The following is an 18,131-nucleotide window of genomic DNA, read 5'->3' as shown; positions in this document are numbered from 1 at the left end:
AATTCATGGCACAAGTAACCAAATGCAAATATTCTGCATACTTCCTAAATAGTTACAATATTAATAGCCTGATATAAAACTAATTGGCTATTTTACGTGAAAAATATCCCAGGCGGCTGGGTATGCACTGCTGTGACAAATACAACGTGGCACGTTCTCAGACAATAGCTGGTTTGTGAGGGCTGGATTTCTTTTACAGCACGTTTTCATATCAAACTGCACTAATCCTCGTAATTAGATCAAGATCTTTATTTGACTAATAAATACTGCTACTATTAAAACCAACTACTACAGGGAAACAAATGTACAGCATCTGTTAAACATTTCAGAGTAGCATATATTAAACAATACTACCGATATTTTCAGCACAAAATTATCAGCATCATTATGCTTTTCAGTGTATAACAAGTAGAGTCAGTTGGTCAACTGTATCCAACACTCACCTGACAGCTGCTTAAAAAAATAACAGAAATTAAGGACAGAGTGCCTCTAAGTTTTGGACAGGAACATCTGAAACTCAAAAACCTTGATGAAGGTTCATGGTGTAACCTGTTTGTTTATACGAGTAAACACGCAATTTACCTTTATAATCACTTTACAAAGAGAGATCATTTGCTTCCTTCCACACCAAAGTTTCTAAAGCTAATAAAGTCTGTAAACCATAGTGTGAGATTTACGATGTTATACTGCAGAAACCTGTTTAGCCCCTGATTTACAATCCTGGCAATTGTATTCAACTCTGTCATCGTAACTAATTGCAGCTAACTGCAGATTACCATATTGCAAACTCTCATCTTTGTGAAAGAAATACGATGTTCTGCTGAAAAAAAGAGAAAGAATCAAACATCCTGGAGGGCTAATGAACAAAAATGCACTATTCCACACTGGACTACAAACCTAAACTCTTCGAACCGGTGCCGCAAAACTTGAAATTGCTATTTGTTGGCAAGTTGTTTTAGCCTCAAGTACTTACATAGTAAATCACCATTACGCTAATACCATACCTTTGGCCTGAAACATATTAATCTTGGTTAACAATAACTGACGTTTACATTACCAATTCAGGCATTGTGGTGACTAAACACACATGCAAGAGCTTCAGGGAGGAAAGTTATTAGCTCTGAATGTGTCCTTACTTTTCACTGAGAACAATTCTGAAGAAACATCGTCAGTTCTTGTTATCAACTTACAAACATTCAAATCCTAATGGATCTGTAAAACATTTGGAGTAAAGTCTGCATTTGTTTCTTGGGTGCAGCTAACTGCTCATTTCATGTTTCAGGTATTTTTCAACATATGTGTTTCTATATTTCAGCTGCTTGAAGAAACTTGGACTTCTAAAACTTGAGTTCTTGGGAAGGAAAGAAAAATGCGAATTTAAAATATCCTGAAAAATACGGCAGCAAGACATGAATAGTAGCAGAGCCTCCCAGGAGAGGGAGGATGGACTTTTCTAGCCATTTTTTTTCTATTTACATTTACTTAGCCCATAAATGTATAAATAATAATAGTTTTAAATAGGCAGGGCCATTTTGTTTTTCTCTATTTAGTGCCCCCCACCACCCCAATGTGCAAGCAACCAGAAAAGTAGTACTTATTGCATTAAGTCTGCATAACCTTACCAGGAAAACTCAGTCCTTATACCCACACACTATAACGGCAGTGAAGCACAGAACACGTTTGGACCAAGTATTTTATTCCAGCTTCAGAGAGTTCTCCACCAGACTCCAAATGCATTCGACAACGCTTTATCTTAGATTTTCAGTTTGGAGAAAAATACTGTATTGAACACAGTATTGATGTTTAGATAGCGTTTTAGCTACACTGTAGGAGAGCCAAAACAAGCTGCTGCAGTCTAAGAGCTTTAAGAGAAACACAAGGAATTTGATGAGTTGGGTTTTGTTTTGGGATTTTTTTTGTGTTTCGAAGTTGCCCACAAAGATTCTTCCAAGTAAAACAGGTATTTGACTCCCAGGGAAAACAGGATGGATTACATGTATCCCATGTTGCTTTTTGTTTCCCATCTTTTCTTGGCTTCAAATCTGAAAAAAGAAAAAAAAACCACATTAGGAATCATGAGCATATGTGTTTCAGTTATTCAACCATACTACTCTAAATAACAAAAACAAAAACTTATTTTTAATACTGTAATAAAGACATGAAGGCAAATGTAGCCATATAACCAATACATTAATTCTGCTAAGGCCTCGGCCTGAAACACTACTAAAAAAACCCACAAAAAATAAAAGAAAGAAATAAAAAAACCCCAAACCCAACAAGGTTAAACTAAACAAATAAGATTAGCACAAGCTTATTTCAGCTAAGAAAAACATTTAACTGTGATTGTATTGTACACACTCACTGCCAACGAAACCACAAATGTTTAATTCCATACTCAAATGACTTACCCCCAAGCAAGCTTCTTTTTCTTTCGAGCTTCTTGGGCAGCCTCTGCTTCTTGCTTGGCTTTCACAAAGTTGCGGCAAGCAGCAGCTTTGGCAATTTTCACACCAAGCTAAGACATAAAAAGGAACAAAGGAAAACTGAATAGATGCAAATGGCTCATATGAAATTTAAGCCTCGCAAATTACTTGGTCTGATACTGTTTCTCAACAGTCAGTAAGAGTTAAAATATCTTTCAAATATTAAGCCGATGCTGTACTATTAGATCAGATGAGCAAGAATGTCTCGAGAGAAATCCCACAAAAGAGTGGGATCCTGGGGCAAACAATCCTGTTCACCCAATCCTCCTTTTTCACAAATAAAAGCAAAGGGCAATAGCCCACTAGATCTTTTTCTTTGCTTGTTTTTAAAATAAATATATAGACACAGATACATACACACAGGCAGTCTCCATTATTAAGACCAGTCTATGACCTGAGCTGTGCTAACACAACAGCATCAGGTCTTACCAACACAAAAATCACCCCAAAAGAATTTTATACAGGAAGAACTGCTACTCCCACACATTTTCCAGTAGTACCAGTAGTCATGTTTTAACCAGTCTGACCAGGAAGTAAATGAAGCAGTGTCCTTAGAGTCCATCTGGCATTTAGTCTTCACATTACCAGCTTTTAGATTATTAGTGTGATAACACACATGCTTTTCAAATAAGGTCATAAAAGGCTGTAGGTGAATACTACTTTACTTTCATAAACTTATTCACATTGTGAGAATTAAGTTCACCTTAGAGTATGTGAAAGGGGAGGGGAGAATAAAGCAAAAAAGACGGAAGAAGGTACTGTGAACCATGACCGGATTATTTTTTTAAATCAGCGTTCGTAACTTGTTCACTGTAGTTACACTTTGGGATTGCTGTCATGACATGACATTATTTGCAACTAAATTATGAATTGTGGAAAAATTTGGTCACAAAAGTTACCATTTTTCTCCCAAGACAAACAAGCAATTCATTTAAGTCAAAACTGCAACAAACTGATGTGGACAAACAAGGTTTTACTCCTATCCAGTCTGAAAGCTACTGCAGTTATCTAACATGTTTCTGACTAAATATTCTAGATTTCCCCAAAGTGTCACAGGAGCATCAAACAAGAGAGGCACGTGAGACCCAAGTGAAAGAACGCTCCTTAACACTTTGGTCAAAGTTCCTTTAGTCATGGTAATACACTTCAATAAGCTGCAGCATGTAGACAGGCAATCCTTGTTTACTCCAAGAGGTGTTTTATCCACATAAAGTAGGAGAGAACTCAAGAACGCATCTCCAGGTGTAGCTGCACTGACATCTTCTCCCATCTAACACCTGCCCTGTAGGTTTGCTGACACTCTGATCATTTTGTTAACAAAGCAAAGCCAAACAGCATCACTACCAGCTGTTCTACCCTATGGTCCTTTCGGGGTTCAAGAACCGAGAGAGGAACCTTTCTGCAGAAGGCTTGGAGAGTCTGCACGCATGAAAGCTTTGTTTGAGGCTCTCAGCACAACCAGTTAAGAGATAAGCATAATATTTGAAAAGGACAATGTGCAAAACAAATAATGCTAAACAAGTTTTTCATGTGTTGCAAGGTCTAAACACGTACCTATGGAATCATCTGCTGGCACAAAACAGTTCACGTGACAAGACATTTCAAAACTTTTACATTATTAGCTACATCATTTCCCCCCCTCCCATTTTATACAATCAGTAATTCAGTGCCAACATCTGAACTGCCAAATCTCAAAGAACGGAACGTAACATTCTCCTATTTGCATTGTCACTTAATATTAAGGGCAGCAATTTATATTAACGTATCTGCAGTATAAAAAAGCTTAAGAAAACTCACCTAAAATAGATATAAAAAAATGTTTACTTGCTCATTGAAACAGGACTAATTATTAACTCAAAAAACAGAGCAATCTGATGGCTGAAGTCAATCAGCAGAACCATGATTTTAATTCTGAACTGTATTTTACCTCAGCATACTAAAAAATTAACTTCTGTTATGTGATGAGTAACAGCTTCTCCTCCAAAAATATATTCCAGTGGCCTATTGAACACTTAGACATATCCAAATATACACAAGTAGCTCTGCGTAACTGCTGCAGAAAAATCTTTTGATCTGTATTTCTTGGAAGACATTTGAGTTCTTCCATCTTTGGAAAGTACAGGAAAAACAGGATAATAATATCCTCTGTAGTGTCTGTGGGAGTAAACAGGGAAACATTTTGCAGCATTAATGTTATTTCTAGGCTACGAAGAGTCAAATTTTCAAGACGTGAAAACAAATATGTTGCACAGAAACACACACAAACATTTTAGTCCGATTAAATGTCTTCTGCTCCCACCCACACCCAGACTCACATCTTCACTTCCCCCCCTCGCCGCAAAGAAATCCATGAAAGCTTGGTCAATGGGTTTTACATTTAAAAAAAAAATCAGGTCATCAGATAACTCAATAAAATACAATCTTAAAAGAAGTAAGAAAGCATGAATAAAAATATATACAACAATTTCTTGTGTAGTCAAAGTATCAGCATTTTCCATATAGAACATCCAATATTTTGCTGCATTTTAATTAAGGTGTCTAAACATTATCACAAAGAACTGCAAATTGGTCAGAGCACGCAGTAAGGAAAATTAAGCTCTAAAGGCTTTTTATCACCATATTTCAGGAACCAAGGGTGTAAAATGTTCTAATTTGGGATATATTAAAAGCCATAAAAGGTCTTTCAAAAAGATTAATGGTACTTTGCTTGGATTTAAGATAAGGGCTTTAGCTGGTTGGAAAAGCAGGGCCCTGGCTAGACCCTTGAGGCATTCATCTTTACAGCCACTTGGAAGATTTGTAAAAGCGTCTGCATAACCTCAAGCAAACGCACTGCGACATTTTTTTTTTTCAAATTCCTTTCAATTTTACAGGTTTAAAGTGTGTAAATCATATTGGGTAGTAAAGCTGATGTAATGGTTCATCCTTGTAACACAATATATATATTTTTAAGACAAACTTGAAAAACAACTTAGTTTCTACAGGGCAAAGACCTTTCCATTCTGAAGTTGACCAATAATCACATCAAATATCTTGCTCTAGATGATTAATGCAGCATAAATGAAAACTCCTTCTCCGTTATTTTTCATGAATTTTCTGCTCATGTGAAATAGTTACCTCGGAACAAATCTCTGAAGCTTGGCTTCTTTTTGAACAGTTTCAAGGCATTTCTTTAAAAATACCAATTATCATACTTTAACTTTTTACGGAATAACAGGTCTCTACGAAAAATATTGATGCCATTCTCTTTTGTTCTTTAATTAAATGAAAACAGATGTTTTCTGAAGTAAAGCGGAACCATTACTGGAGTACTTAAAGTGTTAAGGTCTTTAATTTTTATATCAGTTTGGTCTACAATTCCTGATTGTCTTTACTCAAGCTCAACATTAATGTCAAGCAAGTTACCTAGGAGACGAAAGAGATCAAAGAGACAAAAAACCCTCAAATGTCTGATTAATCAAGCCTGCAAACAGCTTATTTCTTTTAGCCTGCATGCAAGTATGAAAATGAGATTCTGGGAGCCGTACATTGTGCAGATTTGTTCATTCTTATCAGAACAAAGCCAGCGGCAGCTTATTTCATGGATCATTGGCACTGTCATCAGTGCTACACAGAACGGGTGACAGCTCCTCATTTTGAGGCTTGAACAAAATTAGCAAAAAGTCGGCACAAATTAGCCTCTCATCTTTTTAGTAATATGACATTATTCATTTACTTTTTATCCAATTTTTAATTTTTTCCTTGTCAGCTATCCCTTTCTAGTGTTTCTTGCACAGCATCATAAAACACTTCTAAAACAAGCAAAGCCACGGCTGAAGTTGAAATAGTATGCAAAGTTCAGGCAGAAGAGTAAACATTTGTATTAAGTCGCCACAGAATCTACTGTAACTTCCAGAAAACTTCCTTGAAAAATCAGGACATTTAACACGAAATGGCATAAAGCAAAGACTTCTCATTAAGACAGCGCTCTGTGTTACAAGGAAACGCTGAATGATACCGGTGATGAGACAACAGATTCAAGAGCTGCTCCAGAAATATTTAGGTATTATATACAAAATCCGAAACCTACAGAAGCTCCAACAAAACATCTCTATTCAAACAGGTCCTGAAATATCCTGTGATCACAGCAGAGAAGCCAAACAGCCTTTTAATGCAGTGTTACCGTTCCTCATCAAATATGAATCTGGTTATTTCAGGCTTGCCTTTAGCAATGATTTTCTCCTTTTATGTTATGGAATGTTATCCATTGCTGACGTATATAAAATATATAAAGCAAACAAGAATACCGAGTGGATTTTGCAGTGAAAATTGTCCCCTTTCAATGATGTGCTCAACTTCCACTGTAAAATACTTTGTAATACCTTTGTAGTATTTTTATGCTGTGTATTACAGCATCAAATTGTATTTGGATGACACAGTAATGGAGCAAGGACAGAAAACTCTTCTAATATTAAGCTCTTTGCTAGAATTAAACATTTAAATGCAAGTAACTTCCTCCATTCATGAGAAAACACAGCATTAAAAAATTAACCATAAGCTGTTAGATGCTTTACACAGCCCCCTTATAAGAAAGGCAGTTTTAAAAAAAGAACTGTAGTACTGTTTTCAGCAATTTCTTTATCTCTGTTCTTCTAAGTAAGAAAGCTTATTAACAAGCTTTGAACTTAAAATCACATTTACAATAATGTGCCATCAACAGTTTTATAAGCTAATTAGAAAAAAAGATTAATTAATGACTGGCTGCTAATAAAATGGCAATCATGAAGAAAGAAACCAAGGGTGCTAAGCTTCAACTACCACCAATTAAGAGCTAATTACAAACAAATTATATATGTGTTTTGCTGTGGGCTTTAATTTACTAAAATGGTTTTAATTAAAAGAGAAAACATGCTGATTAATTGAACTGCAGAAAAAATCTACAGTATAAACTGTGCTTTGTCTGTCTCTTTAATTAGACTTGTAACATCTGAAATCTTTTTTTAAGGTTTGTTAAGGCAAAGATATACATAATTAAGGGAGCAGAAGAATGTAATTCTAGGTGATAACCCTGCCATGTTCCAAAGGTTAAAAGGAAACAACGCCAATGAAGAGAGAGATTTGGAAGCACCTCGGCTAAGTGTTACGAAGAAAATCCTTCAGAGATAAAAAAATAAACTCTTCTTTTTTTCTTCCCTGGGTCCTTCAACGGGCAAGACTTCCAAGTTTATTGGTGCTTGGTTACGCTGCATATAAAACTGCATCAATCATAGTGCTTTTAAATACCTGAAAAATTGTGGATGTGGAACAGAATGGAGAAACTCTCTATTTTACCAATGGAAGAGCATCAAGCACTGCAACCTGTCCATCCAAAACTGTAATGTGTGAGGAACCTCACAACCAATCATGCCCTACGCAGGTTTTTGAATGGAAAACAGCTTCCAGAACAGCTCTCGATGGCTACGACACACAACCTTCCTCATGTACTTCCCATTCTAAACCATACGAGAAGTTGCTTACAGCAACAGATAGCAGTGTGATCATTACAAGGTGACTGAAACTGATGTAACAAATTTTGAAGACAACAGCAGAACTGACGTTGCTGTAACATGAGTGTGACATCCCAGGGAACAGCCAACTAATTTAGACCATTACAATGTAGATCTTTCATTTAAGCCTGATTACAACACCACAGTTTCCCCTATAAATTGCAGCTTTTTCAAAGTGTTTCACCAAAATGCCAGAAGCCACTAAGCTTAGCACTTAGTGCTGTCAAAAAGCCTGCGCTGTTTTGGAGACCGACAACTACTCCGGTAATTTAGCACACTGATATTTTAAAAGTTCCTTTTGACAGGTAAGTCTAATATGGTCAAGATTATTTTATCGTGCTCAAGTTACAGTCCTCGGGCTAATTCACTCTTAGACAACGTGGCACCTACCTACCAGGCAGTCAGCACAAAAACCACCAGCATAATGCAAAGTTTGAGGTTTAGGCAGATTAGTTCTCAGAATATCAGAGCCATGAGAAATCTGCATTCTGCTTCTTGAGACACTGCACAGTGATTTGAGCACAAAAGCACCACGAAAATTTCTTTCTCTGGGTGGGAGATGGGGGGGAAGCTTGGAAAATACTTTCAGGTTTATATATTAAGGGTGTTGGTCTTTTAAAATTATTTGGTTTAAATAGGAAAAGTACTGTAACAAGTATCACTCCACATTTAAACTGATTTACAGCAAAGTGAAATTGCCAGATACCTCACACACCATCCTCAGCCAAAAGGATAAAAACCTCCAACTACACACAGCCACAGAGCTCTAATTTATCAACATTTATTCTTAAAATAAAACCCCAAAACCCCCCAAACTAGCCAGATTCACACACACACAGCAGGAACAATTAAAGTGCATTTCAAGATATTATTCCAAAAAGGTGTTTCACAAGCATTAGAAAAGCTAGCATAATCCCAAGCGCCTGTTCCCAGCTACATTTCCAAGTACCTGCTACCACTGAATCTCAACTACCCTACCCTACAGCAGCACCAAGAAAACCATTTTGTCTCAGCCCAGCCAGGCACCCACAAACTTCATTCTCTCAACATGTTTCAGACTAGAAGGTTCAGAATTTTGGGGGTAACTCACACATTTAATCTTAACACTTCTGTTAGCAACTCTCAAGTGAAACAAGACATTGCTAAACGCAGTGTTCAAACAACAGCTTTAGGTGTGCTGTCCTGCATTTGAAAAGCAGAACTATAACGTGAAGGGCTCTCCCAATGCTGACAGCACCTGGAATGTTCTAACAAAGACAGCAACTGAATGACAGTAATAAACCTTACCTGAGCCTACTATACCAGGAACTAACCGCTCGCTAGGTATTTAATACTATGTTGTAGGTATTGAAGAAATAATCCAGTCTAACAGCATGTTTAAAAATCCTCAGTGAATTAAGGTTAAGCAGTATGACCCACCTGCACTATGCTGATGCTCAACACAAATTTATCAGAGGACTGCTGATCTCACGTACTGTAACTGCACCACAGCACTGAGGTGCTCAAGCTACACCAGGTTCCAGAAGCAGAGTTACTGATGGCCTGAACGAGTCTGTACAACAGAAGGCACACATACCCATATTCTTTAAGGAAGAATTTCACTCCTATATAAAATAACGCAATCGAGGCTTTCAGGATCACTTGAACTCTGTGAAGCAGAGCACCCCACACATGAGGACATGCTGTAGGGATGGCCAAGGATGAGATATGCTACCGTGATAGGCTCCCAAACCAACTGCAATCACTTTTCTAGTCCACAAACAAGGACAACAACAGGAAAGGGGTAAGTAACCGAGTATCACCATCATGTAAGTACAATTAATTTTTTAATAGAAATGTAACTGCCAATAAAAAGAGGGGTAACACATATTTAGATAGCGTCAAAAGCTACATATGAATCTACACATGCAGTCACTGGTGAATACAGAGCCTCATGCAGAGGGTATCCAAGTCCTAACTTCTAACTCGCAGTCCAGAACCTTTAATGCTACTAGAGTAAGAAACAAAATTTGTGCGTATTCAAAGCAGAAGCAAGCAACAAATCACATAATGCCCAAAGCTTCATCTACAGCAGTACAATAACATTCTCCCTAAAGAACCTGCAACAAGTACCATATGGAAACCAGAAGACCCAAACCCTTGAAGCGGCATCATTTCGGCTTTTAGGATGTAAATTTCAGTGATCCACTCACAGCTGCTAGATTATGTATACTGCCTAAATCATCACCCATTTTAAAAGAATCTGATTTCTAAAAACCTTTTCTCACTATGTCATAATGATAACATATTGACAGCATCATTTTGGCATTCCTTTGCTTTTCAGGACAGGTTTTTACTGCCTATTCTCATCATCTGTTTATTTTTGGCTTCATTTTTCTAAATACTGAGGCTGCCCTATCTGTTTCACAGGCTTATAAATGTTATACATCAAAAATTAGTTTCACTTATTAAGGCAGGAAACGGCTTTAAGAACTCTGGGATCTGTGCCTCAAAGCAAAAGCTTTATCAGCAGGTTCCAGTCACCGCTTCTCGCAAAAGAAAATGGTGCCGATTAAAACCCCATACACCTGATTTCAAAAAGAACACCTACCCACTGAACATTTCTCACACGGCTGCGAGGGGGGCTGTACCCCAAACAGGAGGCAGCTGTTTCTCATACTCTCCCTGCTCCCAGCCCTGCAACACTGCTCAAGAAAAATGAAAACTGAACAGGGGAAGATGAAGCAGAGATAAAAGAACAGTAATTCACCCACTTACTTCACTTCCGAAGTGGTGTCACTTCAACAGAGTCACAGTATAGCTCCATGCCCAACCTGCTCACAGCGTGGTGGTGCGTTTGGAAGTTACAGGGATAGAAATAGCCACATACTTTGAAAATGAGCTCACTTCCAAGAGGTATGATGTAACATGAGTTTTAAAAGGGACATTTATTTAAATTCCAAAAAGAAGGAAAGTAGAGATTGAATCAGGATGAAAGCAGTATTTTATTAACTGTACTTGTATACAAAACAATGATTTTTCGATCAGCCTCTTCCATAAACAAAATTATTTTCTATAGCTCTTCACTGAATGAGAATTAGTCCGTTAGAATTATTTCCTCATTTTAAGTGATCCATTTTAAAAACTATATACCTTCTTAAAACCAAAGAAAAATCATTCTTGCAGTGGGTTATACAGCACATCTTTACACCAGTAAAGAACCCCAGTGAATTCACACGGATTCTGCCTCGACAGAACTCCTCGAGAGATCAAGCCAGAGTCATTTGAGTTTTCCTTCTTTCAACATACTATTTATTCAGATAAACCCACTTAACCAAAACCAAGTCAAGGCTGTGAATACTAATAATGTTTCAAGCATTTTGTTTTCAGAATTACAACATGCTAATATTTGAAAGTCAACAATTTGGAGCTAATGTTCCACAAATAGTAATACATTGCTGTAGCACCTGGGATGCGCTCAGTATTGTACAACCCCATGGCTACCAAAATCAGATAACAGTTTATCATAAATATTACAAAGCCTGAAAACTTCTGACACTAATTTGTTTTTAGTCAAACAATTTGCACTAGAACCTCAGTATGTTTTATTGATTATGATACTCTAACCACTTCAGAGTGGATGGGATAATGACATTTGTGAAGGAGAACAGCAAGTGTTTTTCCTGTTGTACACATGAAAGATAACAGAACAGTACTGCGGGGAGAAGCTGGTTAGAGTTAAAGGGAACATCGGGTCACACTCCTATCACTGTCCATAGCTGTGATCTTTGCAGACTGAGGTTTTGTGATCACTGGTGACAAGGCAGGTAAGAGTCATCATTAGAAACTGCCCTGAGTGACCGAATGTTGGGATTCAGTGACTGTGTAAGATCATGCACTGAGGGACAGTTTTACCTAACCTCACTTAGCCTAAAGAGCTGTATTTCCCAGTTCAAAAGCCATATCTGTTTTTAAAGTCATCACAATATTTTATTATATTACATTAAACAAATTCAAATCTGCAATTTTACATTACAGCTTAGCTTGAAACACTGTATTTACAAAACATTTTAAATGTTTGTATAAGAATGAGAAGAACTTGGAATTTGTCTTTCCCTCTTTTCCTAATACCTTTGCACTTTGCTAGTATATACAGTGGACAGAAAATCCCCATTACCTCTGTGAAGACTATGCAAACCTTATATGATTAATTTCTAACAAATCTAGAATATTTATTGTTTAAATTACATAAATCAGATGACTAAAAAATTATAGCTTCTCCACTCAACTCAAATAGTGCTTAGTTACTTTTTTCTTACATGGCTTCAAAACTATTCTGGCTATCTTTTTACCCTCATTTTCTTCCTTTGCATTTTCTCCTCCATACACAAATAGTAGTGGGCACAACAGCTTTCATGGATTTCAATTGTGTAGTTCAGCTGCTACCTCCTACTATACATGCACCACCACTTTAACTATTTCTTAACTGCAGTATCATATACCAGAGGTATATGGTAGACTCCTCACCAGTTTAAGCATACACTTAGCACTACATACAAATTTAAAGGGTCTCATTTTTATAGCAAAGAGCAGCATAGCCTTCATAAAATTACTCAGATATCCCAACTAACAAGACAACTTTCTGAAATGTCTCACTTGGATTTTTATTTTTTTTTAGATATGCATTTATATACTAAAAATAATGACACGGAGAGGAAAAAATATTAATTCACTCTATAAGCATCACTCTAAGGCTACAGCAATATTTTTGAGATCCATCTACTCCCATTCTTCTTCAGGTTTTCTTCCAGCCATCAACTCCTGATCACATGAATACACAGGAAAAAAAAGCACTGGTGCACAAGTTTGAGTCTCTCTCCTTATTTGGGCATGTCTTGCTCTAAGCTTGCTAGATCTCTACCTTTCCTCAGGCTTCCCAAGCTTATTAAAAAAAAATATCTGAGGTACAAGGAACTGACAGGAAGGGAACATCCTACTCCTGTTTTCTTGGTGTGCATCACGCACAAAAATCAAAAGCTCAATCTAGATGACTAGTTACTGGCTCCTGACTTGTGGGGCCAGCATGGAGGCTCTAAAGCAAGGTTACTTGGGATCATTCATGGTTGTATTTTCAATTCTTATACATGGCTGTCCAAGCATTACTGGATCAGCAGCAAAATCCTTCAATCACTGACAGAAATCTGCTTAGGAAACAGGAAAGATGCCCCAACAATCTTCAATACTATTTTAGTTATGACACTTTTTGTACAGATGTACAAACCCGAATGTTTCCTCAGAGCTTTTGTTAACAGCCCACTTACCTCACGAGTGGCTAATCTGTCACTCAGCTCCTCAGCCTTATCAATGTCACCTTCAGCCACAGACTTCTCTATGCTGAGTTCAAGGCCAGACTAGGAAGAGAAAAGCAAGCATCGTTAGAAAAAAAAAGAAAGAACATGTTTAAAGGGAGCATCGCTATTCTAAAAATATTTCTTTCACAAATTCTTTATTTTAAGACACTGCATAAACCTGTAATTTCTATGTAACACAAATCACTTTGTCTATGTATTGTAATGGACAGTATAATTAAGAATTCACAGAAAGGCTGCCTGAGCACAAATCATTGCATTAGTTCCACCTTACGTGCAGGATAATACTGTAGGTTAAAAAAATTACACGGACTAGTTTATGCCTGTCACAATAAAATTTCATCTGAAGATTTGGCTTATCTCTTCCATCCCTGGAGCTTTCTAAACAAAATGTGAAATATATGTGTCAGGTAACATGAAGAATGGCAATTACCACTGTATCGTTACAGTTCTAAGATCTTATCTTTATCCAAAAACTGAGTTCTGGCACCGTGCCACTCCACTGTGCTAATAAATTAAAAATTCTAGCAGCTCTATGAAAAAAAACAACAAAGGAGAGCTTCAGAATTTAACCTCTGATAAAGGTTATTCCCTTATTTTCATTAATGTAACGTAACTTGTACAATAACATCTACAAATAATGTAACTATAAAAAGTAAATATTTACTGGAAATTATAGTTGGAAACTTCTGAAGGAATACAGAAAGTTAGCACAGCAGTAGGCACTGACTTCAGAATTTCACAATAAACTCACTTTTACAACAAAAAAATTTACAGCCTCACCGCTTTTAAATATTAGTGATACTAAAGAAAACATCTGACAGTTTCATAATAGACTTTTTTTTAATAAGATAAAAGCAAAAAAGCAAACAGAATTCTTGAGAAACAGTGATGTGCAAATACTGCACTTGAATTACTCAGGCAGGAGTGGGGGGGAAGGACTCCATAATTGGAAGTTAGCAAATTCTGTTAGATTTCTCTTCTGAAATTAGTAAGACATATGTTCCTCTAGTGATAAAATCTCTGAACTTACATGGGGAGCATCTGCTTAACACTTTGGGCCTTATTCCAAATCTATCCTGAGCAGTTTAACGACAACTGAATACCTACCAACAGTAAGAACTCAGACAGACACAAACACTGTTTTATGACTTCCAGGCAGAAACTTACTTTAGGCAAATGAAAAATACAAAACTTTTAGAGTAAGCTAACTGAACATTTGATGTCAGAGAACTTACAGAGCCCTTTACTAGAAAAACTACAGAAAAAAACAGTGTTATGAGGAACTCTCAATGTAATGAGTTTAACTTGTCTATTCTGCCGTGCCAGTTATTTCAAATGTGACTAGTTATACAGTACCATTTATGAACAGAATGGGTTCTAAACCCACTAAAACTGTATGATAGGTTTGGCCCTCTAATTCCTATAGCCACTGGTGTCAATTAAAAGATTTACATGACACACTTCAAAGTTAAGACATGATTAAAAAACCAAAAAAACCTACAAGAAAATAAAAGGCAAACTGCATATGAAGTGTTCTGTCTTTCATGGTAATAGAAAACAAAATCAGACAGGAAACAAGCATGGAAACTGTTAAGAGAAAGCACAGCAACCCTTGAATCCAAGTACTATTCATGTGATACCTAAAAGGAAATTCAATGTGGACAAAAAAGTGCACAAAATTATCATTCCTCAAAGCGACCTAATCATTTACTCACTTCCAAGTAGTCTCAAGTTTTATTCCTATATGTGCTATGACTGAGTTCTTTTACTGCCAAGTACAAGTTGACACTGGTTTTGTATCAACAGTCACCTTTTGTGGAGCTCTGCTATTCACAGGTGGTTCAAATCTATCATTGATTCCAAAGTACTGGGTAAGTTCTTTCCATTTGTCTTCATTTACCAACTGTTGGCTACTAAACACAAACAAAAAAAGTCATTAATATAACCAGTTCCCTTTCCACAACCTGTAATATTCTTTTCAATGCTAAAAGAAATTCTTCCATTTGGCAGACATGCTCTTTTCTCCCATTCAGAGTTCTTAATGGAAGTGAAATTAATTATTCCTTCCCCTCTAAGTAACTCCACAATCTTGAAAGTAAGCTTACAGAATTGTAGAATCACTTAGGTTGGAAAAGACATTTCAGGTCATCAAGCCCAACCATAAAGTAACAATGACATGGAGGAAGAAGAGAGAGAGGAGAAGCAGCAAGCTGAACAGAGGCTCGTATGCAATTACATGCAAATCATCATTAGGAATAATATTAAGTTCAAGTTTCAGTAACTAATACCTCTGTGCTGATTTTTAAAATCAAGTAATAAACTCCATCAAGCAATCACTGGTATCAAATTGAGCCTGCCCAAAAGAGACAGCAAACAACTTTTGCAGGTATTTTACACGATGTTCAAAGGCTTTGGTCATGTATGCAGTCAAGTTTTTTTACAAGTCTTGCTTGATATTAAAAACAGACCTCAGACAATCACATTGACCTGGTTATACCTCTTAGTCACTTCATCGTTCTTCTTCTCTTTTTCTAGGGGAGAAGAAAAAAAATCCCTCATTACACAGTAATACCCCACAGCATCCAATGAAGTTAACAGAACTGTAATTGGTCACATTTCCTCTGGAAGATTGACACCCTAGGATTTTTGCCCCATGATCATGTGGATTTAAACCACTCAGCTCTAAGACTTTTCATACAAGGAACCTCTTACACGACCTGTGAAGACGTTTTAACCAGAATACACAGAAGGATGTTTTATAGAATTACTGCAACATACTTAGTCCTTATAAATCAGTATTAACTAAGTTCTACCTCCCTTAAAAAAAATGACAAATGTTTTGCTTGAACTTAAGTACTAATTTACAACTTAATCCGACAAATTATGTACAAACCCTGAAAAATAAAGCCCTAGAGAATAGCTAGAACGCATCTACTCAGCCATCCAATTCTTCATTAAAAAAACAAACACCAAAAAACCATAAAAACCCCTCGGACAATAAAACACTTCCAATGTATTTGATACTAATTCCATTTTGAGAAACAAATTCTCCAATTGTATAAGTTACCTTTTCTGCGCCGCTTTCTTTTTCGCCTTTTGTTTTCCTGCTTTTCTTGGGTTTTCATTTCACGATTTTTTTTCTGAAGCTCCAAAAATTTCTATAAGACCAAGAAATGGTAAATTAGTAATTTAAAAAGTTTTTCCCTGTTTTTTTTTTAATTACATGATGTACTGAGAAATGCTGTCCCAATACCTTATTTATCTATGGCACCTTGCTGTATCCATTACATTAAAAATCAGGCATCGAGAACATCCAACTCTGATACTGTTAAACTGGAACTGGCTCTGATCTTTAATCACCTCTGATTTTCTGCCCTTCCTAAATCCCAGGACCATCCAAGCCAAACAGTTTTCTCATGGGACACGACACTGAACACAGCTATGCAGGCTGTGCACTCCTGAGCTACTCAATGCCCCGTTCCTGCCTAGCTGGCAGTTCGTAATCCAAGTATTACTGACAGCACTGTACTTGCACAGCAGGCTACCTACACGGATTGATGGATATTTTTGCCAAATCTTACTTTGTCTCAAAAGCCTAAAACACAGATTGCTTTGTTGTTTAGGTTGCGGTTTTTTTCAGTCTTCACATGCAACAGGAAAATCAAGAGGTTATAAGCAACTATGAGTCTGAGTGCCTGCAGCTAACCCCTGCTGAAAGGGGAAGAGTACACCTCTACTTGGCAGATGCGCTACATCCCACTACAGGGGTTGATATACACAGCTGTAAACCCTTACCAATGCAGAAAGCAGTTACAAAGAAGCTCAGAGCCCATATGCTATGAAAAAACCCAAGTCTTTAGGCAACTGTATAGTTATCCAGACATCTCCCTGCTGTGCCTTCAATCACCACTACATTAAACAAACAAACTGACATTTATTTCCTATCTAAATGCCTGTCTACCCTAGTTGAAATGATCTGAGGTATATTACAATGACTGCACTCTGACTGTATTTTATTTCATTTCAAATTTCCATGCTGGATATTCAACACCGAGTTACTTTAATTTAAAAAGTAGCTATTTGACTTTGAATATGTTGCATTTATGCTCTGGACACTGGGAGACCTGTAATGATACCCACATTCCACATATGTAAAGGAACTCCAGAAGGGCATGTTTGAGATTCATTTTCTCCATCTGTCACCGATATCGCAACGGGCTCACTGGTGGCAGCACTTTCAGGTCCATTCTGGGATTCAGGAAGCTGAACTCTTTCAGTGTCTTCTTTTGCATCTTCCTTTGAAAAGGAACTATGCAATTCATCTCCATCATCAGAACTTAATTCAACATCACTTTCATTCAGCCCTGGAGGTAACAGTCCGCTCCACATCTTCCAGTTTAAACATGTCCAAGCCCCTTCAAGTCACTGCAAAGACAACAGAGTTATGTTAGCTTACCCATTCCACGATAAAAACATAATTAGCCTGCCGAAGAACGAAGCAGAAATAGCAAAATACATCATCAGATATATTTTGAGAAAAATTACTACCATTAGATGTTTTAGACAAGCACGCTATAAAACTCTGAATACTTACTGTTTCAGAGATAAGCAGAGGATTTAAGCACACAGACTGAAGCTGTTTGCGCTTTTTATTTTCTTCCTTGTGCTTTAAAGTTTTGCCACTTCGCATTAGTTTATAGCTGCTTTCAGCTGAAGGGCGATATTGCAGCAAAAGCCTCCGTCTCTCTCTCCGGGCAGCGGGGCAGCACATC

At 37.1% G+C, this 18,131-nt stretch overlaps 1 protein-coding gene across 1 annotated transcript; it reads right to left on the bottom strand.

Moving 5' to 3' along the window:
• Nucleotides 1-1,990: 1,990 nt before the first annotated feature.
• Nucleotides 1,991-17,748, bottom strand: FAM204A (family with sequence similarity 204, member A). The gene is made up of 7 exons (XM_010194672.1): nt 17,500-17,748; nt 16,427-16,517; nt 15,857-15,890; nt 15,170-15,272; nt 13,309-13,398; nt 2,409-2,515; nt 1,991-2,042 (listed from the first exon to the last, which is right to left on the bottom strand). The coding sequence occupies exons 1-7, from the start codon at nt 17,746-17,748 to the stop codon at nt 1,991-1,993; spliced, it is 726 nt and encodes a 241-aa protein (XP_010192974.1).
• Between the last annotated feature and the right edge of the window lie 383 nt (nt 17,749-18,131).

Source organism: Mesitornis unicolor, unplaced genomic scaffold, assembly GCF_000695765.1.
Source record: "Mesitornis unicolor isolate BGI_N332 unplaced genomic scaffold, ASM69576v1 scaffold1721, whole genome shotgun sequence".
NCBI classification, from domain to species: domain Eukaryota; kingdom Metazoa; phylum Chordata; class Aves; order Mesitornithiformes; family Mesitornithidae; genus Mesitornis; species Mesitornis unicolor.
The sequence above is the reverse complement of the archived record's forward strand: the minus strand, read 5'-3'. Positions and strand labels throughout refer to the sequence as shown.

Coding starts and splice junctions, on each gene's coding strand:
- FAM204A (XM_010194672.1), bottom strand. CDS start 17,748: ATGTGGAGCGGACTGTTACCTCCAGGGCTGAATGAAAGTGATGTTGAA. Junction 16,518..17,499: donor TTCCTTTACATATGTGGAAT/GTGGGTATCATT, acceptor TTGGTCTTATAG/AAATTTTTGGAGCTTCAGAA. Junction 2,516..13,308: donor ACAGATTAGCCACTCGTGAG/GTAAGTGGGCTG, acceptor TTTATGTCTTAG/CTTGGTGTGAAAATTGCCAA.